Source organism: Rhinopithecus roxellana, chromosome 6 (genome assembly GCF_007565055.1).
Source record: "Rhinopithecus roxellana isolate Shanxi Qingling chromosome 6, ASM756505v1, whole genome shotgun sequence".
Taxonomy (NCBI): domain Eukaryota; kingdom Metazoa; phylum Chordata; class Mammalia; order Primates; family Cercopithecidae; genus Rhinopithecus; species Rhinopithecus roxellana.
Window position 1 is genome coordinate 92,980,479 of NC_044554.1, and position 26,318 is coordinate 93,006,796.

A 26,318-nucleotide genomic window follows, 5' to 3' on the forward strand; every position below is an offset into this window, starting at 1 on the left:
AGAATAAATGTGTGTTGTTTTAAGCCACTAATTTTGTGGTAATTTGCTGCAGCAGCAACAGGAAACTAATACATTGTGGGACCTGTTAACTAAACATACAAGGGCAGGATTCCATAGCTCCAGCACTTAGCACAGTGCCTTATGTATGTAATAAGGTAGGCCCTGGGTGTATTTTTGGAGAGAAGGAAAAATGGAGGAAAGAAGAAAGGAAGTAACTTAAGTAGCTCGTATGAACATGGTGTAGGTGTCTAGTTTCTGGATGAAGCAGAGAAAAACAGTGAACTTGAAAACTTGAAGCCCACCCATCACTCCAAATAGGTTCTATAGTATTATTCTAGGACATCACTTTAAAAAGTTGAACAGTGAGAGACAGAAAATAATTGAGGAGCCAAATAAGTCACACAATTCGAAATTCAAGGGTCCCTGCACATTTGAAGTGGAAAAATACAAAGGCGTGTACATGTGGGTAAGTTGTATTTTAATTAAAATTCAAGCTCACACCTCTAATTTCTAGTTTATATAAGGTACCAAGAACATAGTTAATTGCAGTTTTGCCGAGTACAATAAATACCTGGGCTTCGTTGATTTATGACTAGTTTTAATTATATTTTTTAAATAAGTTATACATTTACATGATACAAAAATCAAATGTACAAAATGGTATACTCTCTCACTTCTGTAGTGACTTAGTTTCCATTTTCACAGACAAACTTGTGTTACCGTTTAAAAAAATATCCTTCCAAATATATGAACAGGCAAATCCTGAATGTTCCTTTTTTGTTTTAATGTTTTTAGGCAATGCATAGCATACAGGATGTGTTGTTCTGCATCTTTTTTTTTTTTTTTTTTCATTTTAACTCTGTGTTGGAGTTCCTTCTATTTCAGTGCATAAAGAGCTTCCTCATTTTTTGTGGTTGCATATTATTCTGTGTATCAGATTTACAGTTCCACCAGCAATCATTGAATATGCCTATTTCTCTACACCAGGGATAGATAAAAGTTTTCTGTAAAGGGCCGACAGAAAATATTTTAGGCTTGCAAGCCGCATTCTCGGTTGCATATTCTTTTTGGTTTGGTTTGATTTTAATTACAACCCTTCAAAAACATAAAAACCCTTCTTAACTTACAGGCCGTACGAAAACAATTCCAGGGGGCTGTGGTTTGCTAGCCCTTGCAAACATACAGTTATTAATTTGATGGATAAAACATTATCCCAATGTAGTTTTATTTGTATTATTTATCAGTGAGGTCAAGTATACTTAGAGTCATTTGTATATCCTTTTCTGTGACTACTCATATTTTTTGCCCAATTTCCTACAGTTTTTTATTTTATTTATGGTAACTTCTTTAAAGACTAGTCAAGTGCAGTAGTGAGAAGTGGGGTATAGTTTTTTATATAGAGAAATCATCTCTTATCTGTAAAATGAATTGCAGATGTTTTCCACAGTTTTATCTTTTTACTTCGCTTTTAGAAGATTTTGCCATGCAGAATTTTTTTTTAGATGGACTCTCCCTCTGTTGCCTAGGCTGGAGTGCAGTGGTGCAGTCTCGGCTCACTGCAACCTCCGCCTCCCAATTTTAAGCGAGTTTCCTGCCTCAGCCTCCTGAGTATCTGGGACTACAGCCATGCGCCACCATGCCTGGCTATATTTATATTTTTAGTAGAGATGGGGTTTCACTGTGTTGGCAAGGCTGGTCTCAAACTCTTGACCTCATGATCACCCACCTCGGCTTCCCAAAGTGCTGGGATTACAGGCGTGAGCCACCGCACCTGGCCAGAAATTTTTTCAGTAGTAAAATTTTTCAAACTTATGACTTGAGTTTTATGTAATACTTTAGACCTTCCCCACTTAAGGTTATGAAACAGGCCAGGCACTGTGACTCATGCCTGTAGTCCCAACACTTTGGGAGGCCACGGCAGGCAGATACCTGAGTTCGGGAGTTTAAGACCAGCCTGACAAACATGGAGAAACCCCATCTCTACTAAAAATACAAAATTAGCTGGATATGGTGGCATGCACCTGTAGTCCCAGCTACTCGGGAGGCTTAGGCCGGAGAATTGCTTGAACCAGGGGTTGCACTCCAGCCAGGGCAACAAGAGTAAAACTCTGTCTCAAAAAAAAAATATATATATATATATACACACACACACACACACATACACACTAGCTGGGCATGGTGACGCATGCCTGTAATCCCAGCTACTCGGAAGGCTAAGGCAGTAGAATCACATGAACCCAGGAGGCAGAGTTTGCAGTGAGCCTAGAGTGCACCACTGCACTCCAGCCTGGGTGACAGAGCGAGACTGTCTCAAAAAAAAAAAAAGATAAAAAAAAAGATTATCAAACAATTCAGTTCTTTCATGCTTTTTTCCTTGTACCTTTGTGATTTCATTTTGTCACTTAAATCTTTGATTCACTTAGGCTTTATATTGGTATGAGGAGAATAGATCCAACTTTTATTTTTTTCCAGTTGGCTCAACAGTTGTCCAAACACTACCTGTTGAATTATTCTCCGTCTTCCCCCACCCCCATTTGAAGTGCCACCATTTATTACACACTACACTACAGTATGTATTTGAATCTAGTGTGTATATTCTGTTCTATTGATCTATCTAGACAGGCTTGCTTTTGAATTCCGACTCCCTCACAAAATTATCTGTGGTTGTATTTCATTGAAGAAATACAGATACAGTCAAATATATCTACCTACAGCCGGCACCTATACCCCTATTCTTTGTATTGCCTCACCTCCCATTACGAAGGAAGAGATGTCCCTGCTCCTGTTATGTTCCAGGTCCTAATTCTTCTGGTTCACTCCAGAACTTTGCTCCTAGAGTTCACCCTGCCTTCTAGATCATTAATTTATGCCTGTCTTGGATGACTGTCATGCACACATCCCTTAATAATATTTTAAAAGCAGCCAAACAAAAAGCCCTTTTCCTAACAACACTTTCCCCTTCTGATTGCATTTCTCCATTCATCTTGAGAGTAAAAATCCAATTCTCTACCTTCTGTTTCTCTTCCACCCAAACCCACTCTATTCCTTTTTTTTTTTTTTTCAGACAGAGTCGGTCTAGCTCAGGCTGGCGTGCAGTGGTGCAATCTTGGATCTTGGCTCACTGCAGCCTCCACCTCCCAGGTTCAAGCGATTCTCATGCCTCAGTCTCCCAGGGAGCTGGGATTACAGGCATGCACTGTCCACCTCATTCTACCTCAACTGGTGAAATGACTCTTCCCAAAATTACCAACAACCTCCATCTTGCACAAAATTAGCTCTCTTTTTGTCTCTCCTCATATCTCACCTCAGTCTGTCAGCACGATTTAAGTCAGCCAGCCTCAGTGACTGTGTGATCACTAGATCTCCTGCTGAACTAGCCTATTGAGTTGTTTCAGGGCTCTTTCCTTTGCCGCTTTCTCATATCTGTCTTCCTCTTGTCCCTAAGAAAGCTCATTCAGTCTTGTGACTTTAAATATCATCTGTAAACTGACATGCAATTTTTTTTTCCATCTCTACTCTCATCCCTAAACTCCAGACTAAAACATTCAGTTTTTCTTGTTCAACTCTAGTTGAAATGTCTAATGTGCAAGCAGAGCTTGGGATTACTTTCCCAGACGTATTCCTTCTTGATTCTCCATCTTAGATAGAGGTGCCTAACATTCAGATATTTGGGACAAAAACTTAAAGGTTAGTCTTGTTTTCTCCCATCCAATCAATCAGAAAGTCCTATCAACTGTTTCTTCAAAACGTATCCCAAATAACATAGTGGTTAGGAGAGCCAGGTTGCCTCAGTTTGAATTCTGGCTTAGTCTTGAGCAAGTCAACATCTGTGACCCAGATTCCTCATCTGTTAAATGAAGTTAAAATAGTACATACCATCTAGGATTGTAAATATCTGAAATGTAGTACTCAGCTGAATTAGTATGTGCAGAGTGCTCAGAACAGTGCCTCACACTTAGCGAGTGGTCAGTAAATGTTCGTTAACCCAGTATAGGAGGCATTAGTAGTTATACGGGAACTAGTAATACCGTTACTGCTGCTGTACCCCAAGCCTCTATCCTCTCTTGCGTAGATTAATGGGATAGCCTCCTAGACTTTCAACTCTTGCCACTTCCACTGTCTGTTCTCTACACACCAATCAGGGTAATCTTTTTAAAAACCCAAATTTTGCCACTATCCTTCTTAAAAACTCCAGAGGCTTCCCATTGCAGTTCTAGTAAAATCCAAACACTTCCAGGGCCTTCAAGGCTTTTTGTGATTCATTCTCTGCCTACCTGTCAGTTTTACCTCCTCTTACTCTCCAGTCATTCACTAAATGCTGTGGTTTAAATGTGTCCTGCAAATTTCATGTGTTGGAAATTTTTTTTTCTTTCTAAGACAGAGTCTCACTCTGTTGCCCAGGCTGGATCTTGGCTCACTGCAACCTCCACCTCCTGGGTTCAAGTGATTCTTCTGTCCCAGCCTCCTGTGTAGCTAGGTTTACAGGCACCTGCCACCACACCCCACTACTTTTTTTGTATTTTTAGTAGAGACAGGGTTTCACCGTGTTGCCGGCTGGTCTCCTGACCTCAACTAATCCACTCGCCTCGGCCTCCCAAAGTGCTGGGATTATAGGCATGAGCCACTGCATCTGGCCATGTGTTGGAAATTTAATCCCCAAATTCATATGTTGATTAGCAGTGAGGCTTTGGGAGGTAATTAGGATTAAATAAGATCATCAGGGTAGGGCCCCCATGATGGGACTGGTGGCTTTATAAGAAGCAGCAAACTTGCCCATTTGCCATGTGATGTCTTCCACCAGAAGCCATGTAGATGTTGTCACCATACTCTTGAGATTCCCAGCCTTCAGAACTGTAAGAAATAAATTTCTTTTTAAAAAATAGATTACCCAGTCTCAGATAATTCTGTTATAGCAACAAGAAACAGACTGACACTAGGCTTTATCTACTTTGGCCTTCTTCTGGTCCCTAGAACAGGCTCCCCACTCCCACCCCCTTCTAAGTTCTTTGTACTTGTTATTCCCTGTGTCTGGAATGCTCTCCCCTCAGAGCTGACTAGTTTCTTCAAAACATTCAGGTCTCAGCTCAAATGCCACCTCTTCAGAGGAGTCATCCTTGACCATCTGGTTAAAGTAGCTCCTCCCCCCATTGCTGCCTTATTTTTTTTCATTGCACTTTGCACTAATGTTATTTGCTTATTTGTGTATGTGTTTGTCTTAAGTTCCACATAGGCAGGATCTTTGGCTTGTTTATCATTCAAAACAACATCTTGACCAGGGCTTGGGAATTAAGTGGTGGAGTTCCAAGTCTTTTAAAATGGGGGTTGAGTAGTTTTTCCTTGGCAGGAGCTGCTTTTCCTGGATAGCCTTTTTTTTTTTTTTTTTTTTTTTGAGATGGGGTCTCGCTCTGTTGCTCAGGCTGGAGTGCAGTGGCGCGATCTCGGCTCACTGCAAGCTCTGCCTCCCGGGTTCACGCCATTCTCCTGCCTCAGCCTCCCGAGTAGCTGGGACTACAGGCACCTGCCACCTCGCCCGGCTAGTTTTTTTGTATTTTTTAGTAGAGACGGGGTTTCACCATGTCAGCCAGGATGGTCTTGATCTCCTGACCTCGTGATCCGCCTGTCTCAGCCTCCCAAAGTACTGAGATTACAGGCTTGAGCCACCACGCCCGGCTGGATAGCCCCTTAATAGTCTGGAGTGTGCAGCTCATAGTTATTAGGAAATGTTTGCACTTTGGAAAAACGTCCTTGGAAATCTCTGCCTTTTCTGAGTCACAGATTGTATTTTAAATTGTTCTAGAAGGAAAAGTGTTTTAACCCAATTGTAGTGACTGCTAAGTGTTTTCTTTTGAGCACATACACACACACAACTCTTAGAGTATTAATTGATGTATTAATGCCCTGAGCTCATGTGATATGAACTGTTTTAAAAATAAAACAATAGATATATTAGCTGTGACATGATTATAGCTGCCAGCAAGTAAGAATCATAATAAAGAAGTCACTTCCTGACATGTTTAGGAACACCAGCAACAGCATGCTTCATAAACTGGCTTAGATTTGGTATCTTTCAGACTTTTAGTTACCTACAGTGTACTGTAATTTTCATTGTTTTTGGGTAATGATAAGCACTCACAACCAGATGGTCTTGTTCTCCATACCCAAGTCAAAGAGTGGCTGAATTTGTGTTTGTTGAATAAAATTGAACTCTTAGCCTGTAAGTGTAAATTTTTTTGCCATACACTTAACAGTTCAAACTGATTCTGCTAAAATGCTTTTGATACAATGATAAGAACAGGATGAAAAAAATGCATTTATGTATACGTGATCTCAGTTACGTTAAGTGTAGATTGAAAGCAGTCTCCAAGAAGGTATGTTAGCTTGTTCATATTGTTAAATGGACAAGAGGATTATGGTGGATTATTCTTAATACTTTTCTGTATTGGGGAAACAGGCATATGGAAATGATTTATGGTTGGGACCTGAAGCCGTGCCCAGCTCTTGGGTGCCCTGTAAATCCCGTATGTGAGGCACAGACCCATGGCAGATTGTCCTGACCCCTGCTTGTGATTGAACCTCTAGTACGAAGAGCTACTTTACACCAGTACAGCCTAAAAGCAGAGGTCCAATCTTTTGGCTTCCCTGGGCCACATTGGAAGAAGAATTGTCTTGGACCAGACATCAAATACACTAACGATAGCTGATGAGCAAAAAAAAAAAAAAAAAGAAAAGTTGCATAATGTTTTAAGAAAGTTTTCAAATTTCTGTTGAGCATTCAAAGGGCTGCATGTGGCCCATGGGCCGCAGGTTGGACAAGCTTGGCCTAAAGTATTCCTCAGGGTTAAGTCAGACTGCAAACATTTGTGTATTCATTCATTCATTCATTCAACACTTTTGCACTAAGTGGCTGATTTTGCCAGCCATGTTAGTTACATTAAACAGACTATTAACCCAAATGGACATGGCCCTGAACTCACTGTTTCTGGTATACTAGAGAAATACTTATACTATTAAGTTGGTGCAAAAGTAATTGCGATTTTGCCATTGAAAGTAATGGCCAAAACTGCAATTACTTTCACGCCAACCTAATACATATTCAGGCAATTTCAACTTGTGATAAGGGTTATGAAGAAGGAAAAGTAGCAGATGCTATCTGAGAGCACAGAGCAGAGAAGAACCTAATTTAGGTTGAGAGTTTCGGGTAAGGCTGAGACCCAAAAACCAAGAGGAGTTAGCCAGATAGAATAAGAATATACCACACAAAGGAAGCTGCATGGCAAAGGCCAAGAGGCATAGAAGAATGAAGAACAGAAGGAGACCATTGTGGGTCTGATGCAGCTGAGCTAGGAAGGATTGGCCCAAGATAGAAAGGTAAACAGGAGGGGCATGGTTCTGGGAGCTGCAACTTAGAAAGCTGTTTGTGTCCAAAACAAGTCAAAGAGTTGCTGAGGACAAAGGGTGCAACCCCCTAATAACAAAAAGTCTCTTTGCTTGGATCTCCACACACATTCAGAGTGTTTGTTGTGGCCTCACAGGATTCTTTCTAAGGCCAAGTAACTGGATGGCCAAAGGCGATCAGCCACCGCGCCTGGCCCAAAAGATACTTTATATATGTTAACCTATTAAGTACTATACCCACCACTTCCATTAATTAAAGGTAGGAATCTCCAGTAACTGGATGGCCAGGCGCGTGGCCAAAGGTAACTGGATGCCATTAGTGCACATCACCACTACAACTTCTGTAAAAACGTGGCCTCTCCACACTGAGTGTAAAAATGTATTAAACAATGCATGCTCTGAGAAAAGTGAAGGCATGCTAGATCCAAGCATTGTTAGATTGGCCATCCATCCCAAGAAACAAATGTTCCAGTAATCTGTTAGTTGGGGTATACAGTGTTGGATTCTGTTTATAATTCTACTACCAAGTTGTTGGGATGTCTTCTTCTATAAAATAGCAGTAAGTAAACATTTCAATGAGGTCCTTAATGTGAGGCATGATGTAATAAACACATTAGCAGTCTTTTTTTTGGTCACTTGTTTCTTACTCAAGAGAAACATCTTGGTTGGGGGCGTGGTGGCTCACGCCTGTAATCCCAACACTTTGCGAGGCCAAGGCAGGCGGATCATTTGAGGCCAGGAGTTTGAGACCAGCCTAGCCAACATGGCGAAACCCTGTCTCTACTAAAATGCAAAAGCTAGCCAAGCATGGTGGTGCGCTACTCAGGAGGCTGAGGCACAAGAATCGCTTGAACCTGGGAGGTGGAGGCTGCAGTAAGCCAAGATCACGCCACTGCACTCCAGCCTGAGTGACAGAGCAAGACTCCATCTCAAAAAGAAAAAAAAAAAAAGGAAGAAACATCTCTTTAATTATTGCCAGTGTAAATTAGTGTGAAAACAGAGATCCTGTAGCCTGCTTTCATGTCTGTGTGGACATACTGCAGTGCGGCTGATACCCCATTATTGTCAGCATGCAGTTATACTAGAAAATTTTTACGTGTGATCATAGCTCATTACTGAAACCCAACTATTTTAAGAGAAATGCCCTTGAGTCATAGGCTTGATTTATTGCCATGGTATTCTCTGATAAATAGTTAATGGTTCTTCCCCTAAGTGAGCATACTTCATTTACCATCTGTTTAAAATCACTACACATTGAAAAGTAGTATATTGAACTCTAAGGACGTAATCTCTTACGCTGGAATTCTGAAGAAGAATGTACTGAGCATTACTTATTCTTTCTTTCTTCTTAGATTCTTCTTAATCCTTTGGTGAAAACTGAGACACAAGATGGCCGCAAATAAGCCCAAGGGTCAGAATTCTTTGGCCTTACACAAAGTCATCATGGTAGGCAGTGGTGGCGTGGGCAAGTCAGCTCTGACTCTACAGTTCATGTACGATGAGGTAAGTGTTAATTTTATAATGGATCAAAGTTTAGGCTTTCAGAGAATATTTCCCTAGCTTAGTTTTGGTGCTATTTTGTATGGATTCTTTGAATCCTTGAAACTTAATTTTTTTTCGTTTTTGTGTTTAGAGCCATCTGTACATGACTTGATTTTACAAATCAGGAACTTATGGTCCTTAAAATCCTCATGCTTTAAACACAAAACTAAACTAAAAACAGTGCCTCTATTGTTAGTAATCTAACTGTAGCTTTTTTGTTTTTAGGTTTTATTGGAGATTCCTACCTTTAATTAATGGAAGTGGTGGGTATAGTACTTAATAGGTTAACATATATAAAGTATCTTTTAGGCCAGGCGCGGTGGCTCATGCCTGTAATCCCAGCACTTTGGGAGGCCGAGACGGGTGGATCATGAGGTCAGGAGATTGAGACCGTCCAGGCTAACACGGTGAAACCCCGTCTCTACTAAAAATACAAAAAAGTAGCTGGTCACCGTGGCAGGCACCTGTAGTCCCAGCTGCTCGGGAGGCTGAGGCAGGAGAATGGCATGAACCTGGGAGGCGGAGTTTGCAGTGAGCCGAGATCACGCCACTGCACTCCAGCCTGGGCGACAGAGCGAGACTCCGTCTCCAAAAAAAAAAAAAAAAGTCTTTTAATAAACTTGATGAAAAAGTCATTATTGCATGTTTGGCATGGTACTACCCTCATCATTCAACAGGCCGTGTCACTAAAATTTATAATTACTACACAGGTTACAGATGTGTATGCCTGTATTCATTATCAGACTTCATCATCCCTGAGTTAACGTGTAGCCTCTATACAGCAATGTAGTCTTTCCCTAGAGGACTGTTATCAAGTCTTAATGATGACTTAAGAGTTGGTAATCCAATGTGAGTATTTATCCTCACTTCCGTTTTCTCCCAATAAAAGCCGAGTTTTATGGTTGCAGAGAACTTAGTCCTCATAACAATCTTGTGTAGGAGATGGTGGTATCCCCATTTTACAGATGTGAAAACAGAACCTCAGAGAGTTACCCAACTTGCCCAAGAAAAGTGACCTGTGATGAGCAACAAAGTGTTAAACCTAGTCTTTTGACTAAAAATACCTCTACAGACTTTTTCCCACCCCATGTCTTTATCTCTTTTTTTTAACCTTTTATTTTTTTAAATCGAGACCAGGGTCTCACTCTGTTGCCCAGCGTAATCCTCCCACCTTGGGCTCCCAGAGCTGGGATTACAGGTGTGAGCCAGTGCACCCAACCCCCCATGTCTTTTTCTATTGCCTGTGTCCCACCATTCTTTTTACACACATACATAAAACCTTTAAATCTATCAGTTGCCACGCTTGTTAGTGAGCGAATTAAAAAGTTTAGGGAAGGCGTAGGCAGGAGAATCACTTGAGCCTAGGAGCTTGAACCAGCTGCCAACAAAGTGAGACTCTGTCTCTATGAAAAAATTAAAAAATTAGTTGGGCGTGGTGCTGCACACCTGTTTTCCTAGCTACTTAGGAGACTAAGGCAGGAGGATCATTTGCGTTGGAGGTCACAGTGAGCAATGACTATACCACTGCACTCCAGCCTAGACAACAGAGCAAAACCCCTGTCTCTTTTTAAAAAAAGTTTATGGAGAGAGGATTGAAATGGTACTTTAAATGAAATTATCTATTTCATTTCTATTGATCTATTCGTTCAATTCTGTTTTTCATACTGTTTATTTAAGAGCTAATCTTCTCTCAGACTAATCCTTAAATCGGTCTCCTCTTGACAATAAGGAAGCCAAAAGTGAGAATATTCACATGCCTAACCTTTTTTTTTTTTTTTTTTTTTTTTTAAGGTAATGTCTGTTGCCCTTGCGGTGGTGCAGTCTCAGCTCACTGCAACCTCTGCCTCCCCCAGGCTCAAGCAGTCCTCCCATTTCAGCCTTCCAAGTAGTTGAGACTACAGGCACATGCCACTATGTCCAGCTAATTGTTGTATTTTTTTGTAGAGATGGGGCGTATCCGTCTGTTCTCACATTACTATAAAGAACTACCTGACACTGGGGTAATTTATGAAGAAAAGAGGTTTAATTGACTCACAGTTCCGCAGGCTTAACAGGAAGCATGACTAGGAGGCTTCAGGAAACCTACAATTGTGGCAGAGGGTGAAGGGAAAGCAAGTACATCCTCACATGTTGGAGTGGGGGTGGGGGTGGAGAGAGCGAGCGAGAGAGAGAGATGTGCACACTTCAAAAACCATCAGATCTCATGAGAACTCACTATCATGAGAACAGCATGAGGGAAATCTGCCCCCATGATCCAGTCACCTCCCACCTGGTCTGTCCCCCAACATTGGGAATTACAGTTCAACATGAGATTTGGGTGGGGACACAGAGCCAAACCATATCACAGGGTTTTGCCATGTTGCCCAGTCTGGTCTTGAACTCCTGGGCTCAAGTGATCCACTCACCTCAGCCTCCCTGACTGCTGGCATTACAGGCATGTGCCGCCACACCCAGCCCACGTGCCTAACTTTTAATGAATGACTAAGCACATTAATAGCATGTAAATGTGGTAAAATGTTATTTAACTTTTACAGTTACAAATACAGTGTCCATTTTTTAAATAATTATTTATTGAGTACCTACCATGTACCAGGCACTGTTGTAGGCTTTAGAGATATAATGATGAGTAACATATGCAAGGTCCCTGCTCTGAGGGGTTAAATTCTAATGACAGGATATAGTCATAGCAAATAAACAAAAACATATCAGATAATGAAAATATTTACAGGAGCTAATAAAAAACCCACAAATATCTGTGTATAGATGAACACGTGCTAACAATGATATCAAAAGATAGGCCAGGCATGGTGGCTTACACCTGTGATCCCAACACTTTAGGAGACCGAGGCAGTAGGACTGTTTGAGCCCAGGAGTTCAAGACCAGCCTGGGCAACATAGTAAGGCCTTGTCTACGTACATACACACATACTTATCATCTGTCTGCCTACCTACCTACATACTGGTTTATCAAGGTATATTAAAGTGAGATTTATGGGGCTGTCGATAGGAGTGGGAATGTAAAGTTGTTTAATTGTACTATTTAAAAAATCAAAAGTTTAGGAAGAAGTCTCATAAAGTTTAAGGTTTGACTTTCTATTGAGTAGTATAAATCACTTTATTGACTTGGCTTATTTTAGAAAAAGAAAGGATTTAATGATACTTTCAGTGCTTACCGAAATGTTGACTTTTAAGTTATTTCCACAATTCTAGCATGAAAATTTATATTCAGAGTCACATAGAAAAAAGATTCTTTTTTTTTTTTTTTTTTGAGGTGGAGTCTCGCTCTGTCGCCCGGCCTGGAGTGCAGTGGCCAGATCTCAGCTCACTGCAAGCTCCGCCTCCCGGGTTTACACCATTCTCCTGCCTCAACCTCCCGAGTAGCTGGGACTACAGGCGCCCGCCACCTCGCCCGGCTAGTTTTTGTATTTTTAGTAGAGACGGGGTTTCACCGTGTTAGCCAGGATGGTCTCGATCTCCTGACCTCGTGATCCGCCCGTCTCAGCCTCCCAAAGTGCTGGGATTACAGGCTTGAGCCACCGCGCCCGGCCAAAGATTCTTATAAATTTGGTAAAATATATGTGTAATAGTTTTTGCAGGTATTGTGTTTTAAGGAAGAAAAGCTGTTTTCAAGCTGTAAAAAGCCTAGAGGTAATAATTCAGCCCTCTCTTTTTGCAATTGAGGAAACCAACAGATTGTCTAAAATTAAAATTAATGTAGTTTTTACCATTGGAGGAATCTGGGCAAAGGGTATACAGAACTCTTCTTGTACTATTTTGGCAGCTTCACATGAATTTATAATTATTTCAAAATAAGAAGTTTTGAAACGTAAAAATAACAATTAAAAAATTGGTGTGTTTTTATCTTTTCTAGTTTGTGGAGGACTATGAGCCTACCAAAGCAGACAGCTATCGGAAGAAGGTAGTGCTAGATGGGGAGGAAGTACAGATCGATATCTTAGATACAGCTGGGCAGGAGGACTACGCTGCAATTAGAGACAACTACTTCCGAAGCGGGGAGGGGTTCCTCTGTGTTTTCTCTATTACAGAAATGGAATCCTTTGCAGCTACAGCTGACTTCAGGTATGTCCTAGAGTAATGTTGTTGCTTGTGACATACTATACAACAATTCCTTCCCCACACACAAGTAGACAACTAGAGGTTCTAACTTGTTAGTCTTTTACTCTATCTCTAATTGTGTTTATTCCCTTTTTGATATTAGTATATGACTCTCTGTACTGTGTTATGTATACACGTTAGGATACTTTGCATAGTCTTAAAGCTATCCCAGTGTCACCTGTATTAGAGTTTGATCTTGTGACAGCTTCAGTTACCCAGAGTCTCTATGAGTTACTGAAGTATTTCTCTTTAGTGTAAACTACTACTGCCGTAACAGTTCATACTTGGAGCACATAGTGGAGCTTACCCAGGTGTTACATCTTTCTCTGTTAGTCATGGTTTCTCAGCCCTATATAATGCTCAGCAGGCACATTGCCATCCTCCTCAAAATATAGATGCCCTAATAGCACAGACTGATTTTGTTTGTTTTTCTTATTACATGGGAACCTTCAGAATGAATGAATTTTTGAATAGAAATAATATCTCTGTAGGTGGGCACACTAGATTGTTATATAATATTTTTAATATTTATTGTTTAATCAAAATCTGGAACCCATTTGGTTTTAGAGGAGGTGGTTTTGGTAAAGGGGAAAGAGGTACTCCTCTATAAGAGAAATTTGGCATAGAGTTCTTGTGTGGTCTTGCAAATACTACATGCATAAATCAAGTGTTCTTTAATTAAGTGATACGTATTTTTATTTCTGTGTTAAGTGTCTACTTGATATGGAGGACAGAAAAGAAGCATGTAATGTACCCAGTATTTTCAAGATTCACACAGCCTAGATGAATATATAAGGCATTTAACCAAGAGCAAGTTAGTGACAAAGTAGGAAACATGGGCAGTGGTTAGTACAGAAGATCTGGGAGGGGAAAGAAGCTGGGAAACCTTCATGAAATAGATAAGTTTGAAGAAAAGAAGGATTTGCACACATAAGGAAAGAGGGCATTTCAGGTGGTTGAGCAAAAAACTAAACCAAGGCTTATACAAAGCATTCCTTTTTAATGCACACTTGAAAATCTCAAGAACTTATTCTAATAGAGTATTCTTTGCAAAAAGTAGGTAATTGAGAAACTTTGAAGTATAGATTTATTTATAAAATAAAGTTTGTTAGGCCGGGCGCGGTGGCTCAAGCCTGTAATCCCAGCACTTTGGGAGGCCGAGACGGGCGGATCACGAGGTCAGGAGATTAAGACCATCCTGGCTAACATGGTGAAACCCCGTCTCTACTAAAAACTACAAAAAACTAGCTGGGCGAGGTGGCGGCGCCTATAGTCCCAGCTACCCGTGAGGCTGAGGCAGAAGAATGGCGTAAACCTGGGAGGCGGAGCTTGCAGTGAGCTGAGATCCGGCCACAGCATTCCAGCCTGGGTGACAAAGCGAGACTCCGTCTCAAAAAAAAAAAAAGTTTGTTGGTTTCTATGAGGAAGGAATTTCATATATGATGACATGCAAAGGGATGGCAGACCCTGGTAACTTGTAATTGGGAGGCATGTTGAAAGTTACATAAATGCCAGTGCTTATTCATTCAGCAGATATTTGAGTGCTCATAATGTAGCAAGTCGTGTTCTAAGTAATGGAATAAATGTTAATCACCATAGTCACCAAAGTCAAAGTGATATCTCAGGAGAGTAAGGTATTTTCATGCCAAGAATCTTGGGCTATTACTATTACAGAAAATAAGGATGATTCATTACTCTTATGGCATACCTCCAGTGCCCCTGCCATAAATAAAAATGACCCTAGTGACTCACCAACAATATGAAAGGCTTTTTTGAAAAGGTCTGAATGGTTACAGTAGGCACTCCATGTGGTCTACACTGTAAGAGTAGCATAAATATCAGCTCCTCCCTTTGGCCTTCCTGGTCATCTCTATGATCCACAAAATCCATTACTTCCTTGTCTGTATATGCAATGTCCTTGCTACAACTCCAGTATCACGCTTAACACCCATTCCTTGCCTGTCTCAGTATCCCCAGTACCTATATATGACATAGTTGCTAGCATATAATCTATAGTAAGTACATGTTTAGTAAGCATTTGTTTTGATTCAAAAACCCTTACCTTTTGGTTTTTACTTTCCTATGTCAAAATGAAGTTGGACCAGATTGTACTTCCCTATTCTGAAATGCTGTAATAGCCTCTAAAACTGTATTTAAAGGGAGTATTGTATTAAGCAAAATGTTTATGAAGTTTATACCATAGAATTACCTTTCTCTGGCATCCAGGAAAGTTGCTAATAAAACCAATCTATTAACTCTAAAAAAAAAAATAACATCTTCTCACCTCGGAACCCAGTAGGTCCAGGTTTTCTACAGCCTTGTTTCTGCCAGCATCCGTCACACTATAGTTTTTCAGTATTGGTTTCCCTGCAGCGCCTGACTCAGAGTAGCTTAGTAGGTATTTATTAAGAAATAAATTAATGACTATATATACACATATATAACCAGAGGTGCTAGAGTTACAAACACCTGAGTCAGTCTCACCTTCCAAGTGGTGAGACTGAGTGGCAGGTTACTTGTTGTTAACAACTTCATTCAGTGGCGATCATTAAAAAGTCAGGAAACAACAGATGCTGGAGAGGATGTGGAAAAATAGGGATGCTTTTACACTGTTGGTGGGAGTGTAAATTAGTTTAACCATTGTGAAGACAGTGTGACGATTTCTCAAGGATCTAGAACTAGAAATACCATTTAACCCAGTGATCCCATTGCTGGATATATACCCAAAGGATTATAAATCATGCTACTATGAAGACACATGCACATGTATGTTTATTGCGGCACTGCTCACAATAGCAAAGACTTGGAACCAACCCAAATGTCCATCAGTGATAGACTGGATTAAGAAAATGTGGCACATACACACCATGGAATACTATGCAGCTATAAAAAAGAATGAGTTCATGTCCTTTGCAGGGACATGGATGAAGCTGGAAACCATCATTCTGAGCAAACTATCACAAGGACAGAAAACCAAACACCACATGTTTTCACTTATAGGTGGGAAGTGAACAATGAGAACACTTGGACACAGGGCGGGGAACATCACACACTGGGGCCTGTCTTGGGGTGGGGGTCTGGGGGAGGGATAGCATTGGGAGAAATATCTAATGTAAATGATGAGTTGATGGGTGCAGCAAACAAACATGGCACACGTATCCCTATGTAACAAACCTGCACGTTGTACACATGTACCCTAGAACTTAAAGTATAATTTAAAAAAAAAGAAGAACAGCATTCAGGTCCTCATTCACAAAGGAAACTGGTTAAGAAAGTCACAGCATGCCCTAGAAAAAGATTGTGATTGGCCAAAATCCTCTTCACAAGTACTGAATATATTTAATAGTAATCATGGTGAAAGTTGACATGGTTTTTGCAAGAAATCATGTGAGTGGTAGGAAGCATCATAGCACCATGTAGTGCTGTACATCTTAGCCTGCATCACCCAGATACCGTGCTTATTTGGCATTTTGTTTTCTAAGACAAATACAAATCAGTAAAGAATGGAGTTTACTTTCTCTGTGACCCATAGTCTGTGCAGCCTATAGTCTATTCACATTAGAAGAACTGAGAGTTCAGGTCCAAAGAACTTCCTTTGAGTGTTGAATGTGTTAGAATGTTTGCTACATCATGAGTAATCAAGTGAATGAAGTAGTAATAGTAGTAGCACTACCTCATACTCATGCAACACTTACCGGGAGCCAGACTGTTCTGTGCATTCACATATATAAACTAGTTTCTCAAACAACACTCTGAGGTTGATACTGCTGGATTTCATAGATTATAAGATGTACATTTTAACAGCTCTCAGGGCTATGTCTTATGATATGGCACCATACAGTTATAATTGCCAGCAGTTTTTCTTAGAGTCCATAAAATAAGATTGAGAACCAGTGGTGTCTTAAATTTGGCTTTTTTCAAAAAAGCGACATCCAAATTTGTAAATGAAGAAACTGAAATGCTGGGAGGTTAAGTGGCTTGCCCCAGGTCGTGCAGTCAGGAATAGCATAGAGTTAAAATCCAGGAGGTCTGCCTTTGTATTCTCGTGGTATCTCAAGTTCATTGTGTGCTCTGGAGTTGGATTTCTCAGACCTGGTTCTACTTAAGTGTGACTCTGAGCAAGTTAACATAATTTCTCTGTGTATCAGTTTCCTCATCTGTAGGACAAGAATAATAATGATACTAACTTCATAGGTTTAGGTAAGGATTAAATGAGAAAATATGTAAAGTCCTGAAAGCAGTGTTTGGCACATTGTGAACACTGAGTAAAATGTTAGTGGTAGTAGTGTGCTGGTGGTATTTAGGAAACATTGTCTAAGAAACACAGAATAGAATAATCTGAAAATAAGGGAAGAAGGTTTTTCCCAATTTCTCAAGCATCACTGTAGAAATGCCTACAGCCAGGTATAGTGGCTCACAGCAGTAATCCCAGCACTTTGGGAGGCCAAGGCAGGCAGATCACTTGAGCTCAGGCGTTCAAGACCAGTCTGGACAACACAGTGAAACCCTGTCTCTACGGAAAAAAAAAAAAAAAATTAGCTGGGTATGGTGGTGTGTGCCTGTGGGTATAGTTGTACTACTTGGGAAGTTGAGGTGGGAGAATTGCTTGAGTCCGGGAGGTTGAGGCTGCAGTGAGCCATGATCATGCCACTGCACTCCAGCCTGGGTGTCGGAAAAAAAAAAAAAAAAAAGACCTGCAAAACCAAGTGTACTTTGCTGATTTGCCATTCTAATATCCCTTTAATTTTCTCATTTTCTCTTATTGTAAAATATAGTCATCCCTCAGTATAGGGTGGCGGGGAATTGATTCCAGGACCCCTTGTGGATAACAGCATCCATGGATGTTCAAGTCTCTTCTATAAAATGGTGTGGTATTTGCAGATAGCCTATGCACATCCTCCCATGTACTTTGAGTCATCTCTAGATTAATTTTAATAGCTAATACAGCATAATTGGTAGGTAAATCGTTGTTATTCTGCATTTTAAATTTTGTTTTACTTTTTGTTGTGGCATTTTTTTGGTTTTTGATTTTTTTTTTTTTTTTTTGAGACAGGGTTTTACTCTGTCATCCAGGCTAGAGTACAGTAATGTAATCGTGGCTCACTGCAGCCTTGAATTCCTGGGCTCAAGTGATCTTCCTGAGTAGCTAGGACCACGGGTGCACACTACTACACCCGGCCAATTTTTTTTTTCTATTCTTTATAGATATGGGGTCTCACTATGTTGCCTGGGCTGGTATTGAACTCCTGGCCTCAAGCAATCCTTCTGCCTCAGCCTCCCAAAGTGCTGGGTTTACAGGTATGAGCCACTGCACCTGGCTATTTTGGGGGTTTTAAAAGATATTTTTTATTTGCAATTAGTTGAGTCTGTGGATACAGAGGGCTGACTGTACTTATGTTCCTATAGCTTCATCAGCTCTTAATAATTTCAAAGGAGAGGCATTTTTAAGGTAGCAAATTAGTGAACCTAAATCTTACAGATTTCCTTTTGTTTGTTGATTTTATAAGAAAACATTTCTTCCAGTAGATTAATGAGATAACATTATTTGAATATTTACACTGTTCCATGCAGTTATAAGCACTTCACATTTAACCCTCATAGCAACTTTATAAGGAATGTATCATTGTTAGCTCCATTTTGTAGATGAGGAAACTGAGGTAAGAAGTACTTTGCTCAGACTTACATGACTAGGAAGAGCAGAACCATGGTACTTTAAAATTGATGACACTTTCACAGTGGATAACTTAGCTCTCAATGCAAAATCTATGCTTGAGGTCTGACTGCCAGTAATTTCTGGCACATTTGGGTTTTAAAAAACAGTTGGCGGGACCCTTGATATGATGCAATAAGAATAGCACTCTCTTGTTATCTTCCTCCCGAGAACCAATAACCCTGGTTTAATCATGAGAAAAACATCTGACAAATCCCAATTGAGAGACATTCAGCAAACTGCCTGCCAGCAGTCCTCAAAACTATCAAGGTCATCAAAAACAAGGAAAGTCTGAGAACTACCATGGCCAACTCGAGGCTAAAGAGACATGACGAAACTCAATGTCATGTGGCAACCTGGATGGGATCCTGGAACAGAAAAAGGATGTCAGGCAAAAAGCAAGCACATTTGAATAAAGTTTGGACCTTAGTTGCTAATACTGTATCACTATTGGTTCATTAATTGTGATTCGTGTACCACAGTAGTAGAAGATGTTAACAATAGGGAAAACTAGATACGAGGTAAACAAGAACTTTCTGTGCTATCCTTATAATGTTATTATTTCTTTTTCATTTTCTCTTATCCAGGGAGCAGATTTTAAGAGTAAAAGAAGATGAGAATGTTCCCTTTCTACTGGTTGGTAACAAATCAGATTTAGAAGATAAAAGGCAGGTTTCTGTAGAAGAGGCAAAAAACAGAGCTGAGCAGTGGAATGTTAACTACGTGGAAACATCTGCTAAAACACGAGCTAATGTTGACAAGGTAACATGTGACTCTCTTTACTACTGCATCATGTTAAAATAGGTTGGTTTGCTTTAACTTGGCTCCATTTTGTCTGGAGAGTCTATGAAACTTTCAAATAGAGATTTAATGTATGTTGATTTTTATCATCCCTGAATGCTCAGATACATGTTAGGAATTTTAGTTCACCTTGTCCTTAGCTTCCCAAGAGACATTAAAACACAAGACACTGCAGCTAAATGTACCTTTTTTTTTTTTTGTTTTTCTTTTTTAAGCACTGATGACATTCTTGACCTTTTTCCCCCCTTATCCTATTAAGTCTTTGGATAATTTAGAAGGAATTGTGTGAGTCCCAGGATTCCAGCACTGAACGTTCTTACCTCTGACCTGACGCCTACCCAACCCCACTTAAGTTCTTAAAAATAAGGATACCATCCAAGATGAAGAAGCCCCCAGATAAGATCGTTTTAAAATCTCTCCTGCCACTCTCCACTCCCCACCCTCAACCTTTGTTTTCTCCTGAAAGAGAAAGAAAGAAAAGGAAACCGTCTGCCCTTCTTTCTTGTCTCACTTTGTTCCGAGTGGCCCTTCCTGAAGACCAGATGTGGAACACCCCCAAGTACATTTCATCCCACTGCCCTAGACCAGGTCTGGTATCTAGAAAGACTGTCCACTGGGCTAAGGTAGCACAGGATCTTAAAGGCCTCCAAGTGTGGTCTTTCTTTAGCCTGCAAGTATCTAGGCTCTGCAGTAGTGCCTCTCAGGCTCAAATAGGCAAAAGAACTGCCTGTAAATCTTCATAAACACACATTCTTGAGTCTTATCCCCAGAGATTTGGATTCATTTGGTCTGGAATGGGACCTGAGAATTTACACTTCTAGCAAGTGCTACGTATGCCTGTAGATTTATAACCCTGATCCAGAAAGTACTAGGTTAAAAAAAAAGTTCAAGATTTGTTCTGTTATTTTGCTGTAGGTCTTAAGACAGTGTCGTTGCTGTCTTAAACTTATTAACTTCTTAGCACATTGTAAGATTCCTTTAGGTCTAACATATCTGTACAAAGTGAGTACTACAGATTTCTATTCAGGATACTAATTTTTTCTAAGGTTGGGGCTAGGGCGTGTGTGTGTGTGTGTGTGTGTGTGTGTGTGTGTGTGTTTTGCTTAAATAACAAAGTTATTTCCCACAGTTCTGGAGGCTGATAAGTCTAAGATCAAGGTCTTAGACAATATGATTCTGGAGAGGGCTTTCTTCCTGATTTGCAGGATTTCCTTATACCTTCCTGCTGTATCCTCATATGACAGAGAGAGAGAGATAGCTCTCCTCCTTCTTAGAAGGATACTAATTCCATTATGAAAACCCTACCCTAGTGACATAATTACCACCCAAAGGCCCCATCTCTTATTGTCATCACGTAAGGAATTAGGGTTTCGGTATATGAATTTTGGGGTGACACAAGCATTCAGTCCATAGCATGCCCTATCATAGTTTCCTGGGAACCACGGTTTCTGAACACAGTAGGTAGGGCTTGGGTATTTCAGTTAGCTTCCCTTTGGAAATGAGAACAAGAGTATCTGCTTCATAGGATTATTGTAAAGATGAAATGAAATCATATACGTAAAATGCCCCAGCCTGTGCCTGACCTATAGTAAGTCATTAGAAAATTATAGATTTGAAGAGGCAGTATGTAGGGCAAATATTTTTAAAGTATTAATGAAAATATATTTTAAGATTGAGGGTGTTTGAGGTTTTAAAAGGCAACACTGAACATTCTCATAGCATATATATACTTTCCTAATTGATGTCTCGAGTAGGTTGTAGAACACACTATAAAAACTATTTGAACCTAAGGGGAGTGGGGAAGACATGCAGACACTGGCAGTTCAAGATAGCTGTATTGTAACAGTCCTTGTGGTGATCATGTGTTGGCATCAGAGGCCCTGGGAAGTATGGTGTCTGCATTAGCACAGGTCTTACAGGACAGTGAGAGAAAGACCAAAAACGTAGGAAAAATGGCCCAGAAACAGCAACAGGCATGTCGTAGAAAGGAAACATACATGGCCTTTAAACTGGAAGAGAGGTTCGGTCTCTTATTAAAAGGGAAGTACAACTTAAAATTACAGTGGAATGTCCTTTTTTTACCCGTCACTTTGGGAGAAAAAAAGCAAAGAGATTGAGAATAGAATATACTGTCGGCAAGAGTATAGAAAAATAGGAACCTGTCATTTTGGTGGAAGGACAGTTTTGTGATATCTATCAGAATTATGACCCAACAATTTAAGTGCTAAAAATGTATTATACAGAACAAATTATGCACTCATGTATACATGTATGTTCAGTAGTAGTCAGTGAAGCATTAGTTTTAGAAGCAAAAGACTGGAAATATCCAAGTGTTCAATAATGGACTGGTTTAAATAATGGAGTATTGCCCAACCATTAAAAAGAAATGAAGATAGAACTAAATGTGCTGATATCAAATGATCTTCAATTATAAAGTAAGTGAAGCAAAGTACAGAGTGGTGTCTGTAGCTTGCTGCCATGTGTTTTAAACACACATACATACACATTATCTATGTACACATCATAAGGATATGTAAGACTCTGGTACCTGTGGTTGTCTCCAGAGAATTGAGTCACAGTTTATGCTCTTTTGACTGCAAATACCCTTGTGAACTTTTTGCCATATTCATGGACACTTGGCCCTCAGACAACACAGATTTCAGCTGCGCAGATTTTTTTTCACAGATGCAGTCTGCCCTCCATGTCATTGGTCTCTGCGTCCACAACTAAATACAGACAGAGAATACAGCAGGATGTGAAACCTGCATATGCGGAGGGCTGGCTTTTTGTATCCATGGGTTCTGCAGGGCCAGCTGCGGGACTTGAGTAGGTACAGATTTTGATATCCACAGGCATCCTGGAACCAATCCCCCACAGATACTGAGGTACGACTGTATCACTTTTTCAAAAAATAAAAGTATAAGGCTGTTTTAGTTACTATGGCTGTATAACAAAGTACACCCCAAAACCTTTCTGGGTAAAACAGTCATTTATTCTGCTCATACATTCTCTGGCCAAGAATTTGAACAGGGCACAGTGGAAATGGCTTGGCTCTGCTCTACAGTGTCTGCTGCCTCAGCTGAAAGCTTCAAGTCTAGGCACTGGAAATACCTAAACTTAGGTTCTGAAGGCTTGTTCACACATGTCTGGCTCAGCCAGATAATGCTGGCTGTTATCCAAGGATGCCTCAGTTCCTCTCCAGGTGGGCTCCTCCATGTGGCCTTTTCCACATGTGCTGGTTTAGGCTTCCTCACAGCACAGTGGGCAGAGTCTCCAAGGGCAAGTGTCACAAGAAAAGAAGACCCAGGCAAAAACCATACAGCCTTTTATGACATAGTCTCTGAAGTTATGCAGCATTATTTCTACCTCATTCTACATGTTTAAGGTAGTCACAAAGTCTCACCTAGGTTGAGAAGGAAGGGCAGTAGACTTCACCTCTTGATGAAAAGTGGCAGGATTCTGGAAAAGCACATAGGAAACATTGCTGTGGCCAGTTTCAGATAATACAGTCTGCAGTCAGTGGTCACCTGTCCAAAACAGAGTTACATTAAACGAGGCTGCTTGTAAAGTGAGGTGGAAATCCATACTGAAGACTGTAATTTCGTGTACTGCTACATCCTGCGGAGTGGCTACCAGATAAAGTACCTCAGTGGCTACGTAAAAGTCATTTGCAGCAACCATTCAATTTCCAGAATTAGGTTATACTTGTCTTCATGGTTGTTCTCCTGAGGAAATAATCTAATAATCAGAAAAGCTAATATTTGTTTGTGCTTATAAGAGCCAGGCACTGTGATAAGTACCAACCATTTAATCCTTAATTGTGTGAGGCATAGATATTCTTCTGATGCTCACTTTTAGACGAGGAAGCTGAGGTGTGGGAAGATTACATAACTCGCTCAAGGTCACGGGGTTTGTGGTGGCATCTGCGGCCTCTGGGTCTGGCCAACTCTGGTGCTAACATGCTCACATTCTTTCCTCACTGTTTTACTCAGAAAAATGGCTGGGGCCAGGTGCGGTGGCTCACACCTATAATCCCTGCACTCTGGTAGGCTGAGGCAGGCAGATTACTTGAGCCCAGGAGTTTGAGACCAGCCTGGGCAACATGGCAAAACCCTATCTCTACAAAAAATACAAAAATTAACCAGGTGTGGTGGCAAATGTCTCTGTAGTCCCAGTTACTTGGGAGGCTGAGACAGGAGGATTGCTTGAGCCTGGGAGGCGGAGGCTACAGTGAGCTGAGATCACACCACTACCCTCCAGCCTGGGTAATGGAGCTAGACCCTATCTCAAAAACAAAACAAAACAATGGTTGGAATAGCTAGTGTATCTCCCATTTCTTATGTCATCCACTACTAGAAGCCTGATCACAAATTTTCAGGAATAGGAAGTGTTATTCCCTTTTATTAAATTGTGAAGTGTCGTGCTTTGTCACAGAACAAATGCTAGCTCTCCATAAGATCATTGGCTCATGCCTTATCCTCATCTGGATTCCAAATAGACCGTTAGGTGGAAGTTTCAAAGATGCAGATTTTAAATCTACTTATGAAAAAGTGTCATAGCCACCAGAGATGGGGCATGGCATGTCTCAGGAGGCCATGCGTGTCATAGAGGAATCACCCTGAGGCGCGAGGAACATCTGGGCAAACCTACTTGTGTACTCATTGGATTCATTCAATGACCTTGTTAGTATCCTAGCTAAATGCTCTGGTTATTAATTCACGACTCCAAGGTTGCTCTTGATTTTAAGGAACATTCTGGCAGAACAGAATGAAGTTGAGCAAATATTAACAGATGTCCAAAGGGGGAGTGTGATTTATTATGTCAAGAGAATCAGTTTTATGTTGAGGGAAGAATGTTGGTAGAAATACACCGTATTTTTTGGAAAAGATATTTGGGTTTTTTCATTGTACAAGTAATACATGGATACATGCTTATTATATAAAGAAAAATTCATAATACAGAAACATAAGGAGGAAAAATGAGTCACTTTTCTCCCATATTTCACTCCCTTCCCCTGCCTTTCAGTAGCCAGTGCTAACACGGGTGTGTCTTTCCAGACATTAAAAGCAGGCATACATATCTCTAAGGGAAAGTTTGCATTTGCTTGTTTTTCCCCCTGTATTAATAGGATTTGTGCATATTTATACACATACATAATATATTTTATATCTGTATATATAGTGCATATTTCTGTGGTGTGCTTTTTAAATTTTATGACAAATCTTGTAACTCTTCCATGTCACCGCATATAGATGTATCCACATTCTTTTTAAAACCACAAAGTATTCCATGGTTAGACTTTTCCATAATACAGCCGTTTTCCTATTCATGACATTTGTTTGTTACAGCACTGTTCACAATAGCCAAGATACGGAACTAACCCAAGTGCCAGCAACAGATGAATGGATAAAGAAAATATATACACACTATAGAATACTATTCAACCATTGAAAAGGATGAAATCCTGTCATTCAAGGCAATATGGATAGAACTGGAGAAAATTAAGTGAAATAAGCCAGGAACAGGCAGTTAAACACTGCATGTTCTCATTCATATGTAAAAGCTTAGAAAAAGTTGATCTCATAGAAGTAAAAAATAGAACAGAATACTAGAGGTGGGAATGGGAGGGATAGGTAGAGATTTGTTAAATTATACAGAATTACAGCTAGATATGAGGAATGAGCTCTGGTGTACTATACTACTGTAGATGACTGTACTTAACATTAATATATAGTTTCAAATAACCTGAAAGGAGGATATTGAATGTTCCCAACACAAATAATAAATGATTGAGATGATGGCTGTGCTAATTACCCTGGTCTTACCACTGTACATTATATGTATCAAAACATCACGGTGTACTCTGTGAATGTGTGTCCGTGAAACAGACAAAATTCAATTGAAAATAAAATCAGAAATTAAACCTTCATCTAGTTTCCTTTTCATAGTCATTTATCTGCATTAGAAAGCAATACTGGGAGTATTCCAATAATTACATTTAGTTAGAATTGAGACCTCCTGTCCTAGCTAGTTAGCCAGAGACTTGAAAAAGAGGCCTTCTGAAATTCCTAGTCTCTGGGGAAATCGAATCACAGCCAGTCGGGGCAGGAATTCGTGGGTGTTATGTCATCGTTGTGTTTCATTCTGTTGCATACTCTGTGTGTGCGCGCGCGTGTGTGTGTGTGTGCGCGCGCGCACGTGTGTGTGTGTTTTATGCTCAGTTTTTCCCTTTAACCATTTATGCTCCTTCATGTTGGTCCTATGTCCGTTTGACTCAGCCCATTCATCTCTGGGAGTTTCCTTGCTTTCTGACTTAAATTTTATGCTTCTTGCTGCAGATCAGAAATCAGCCCTTCATCTGCGGAACTCAGGTTCTGTTTAGGAGGAATGGTTTTTAGCAGCCATAGCATAGTTACTTAAGTTGCTTACTGCTATTGTGTTGTCATTTTTTAGTGAATAGTGCTAGGAAATAGGTATTATTAAAAGAAAAAAAAAATGTGATCATGTTGTTATTTCCAATTCAAATTTAACATTATAAATGTGTACATCTTTGATTTTGTACTTAGATCTTTTGTCTTACACTGAAAATCTTGGTTCCTAAATTACATTAACATAATTCCTCCCTTGCATTAGTCTTCAGTGTATATACAATAGTTCCAAAAGAGCAACATTGCTGTCACAAACAAACTACAAAATGAAGTTTGTCTGGGTGTGCTGGCTCACGTCTGTAATCCCAGCACATTCAGAGGGTGAG

The 26,318-nt window shown here is 40.2% G+C and overlaps 1 protein-coding gene across 2 annotated transcripts in view; it reads left to right on the top strand.

The window, feature by feature from the left end:
* RALA (RAS like proto-oncogene A) overlaps positions 1-26,318 on the top strand; it is an 87,084-nt gene that overhangs the window by 56,552 nt on the left and 4,214 nt on the right. For both annotated transcript variants that reach the window (XM_030932767.1, XM_010364250.2), the window contains 3 exons: positions 8,748-8,898; positions 12,809-13,017; positions 19,351-19,525. In XM_030932767.1, coding sequence (XP_030788627.1) covers positions 8,785-8,898; positions 12,809-13,017; positions 19,351-19,525 — 498 coding nt within the window. In that variant the 5' untranslated portion in view covers positions 8,748-8,784. The remainder of the gene's footprint in view (positions 1-8,747; positions 8,899-12,808; positions 13,018-19,350; positions 19,526-26,318) is intronic.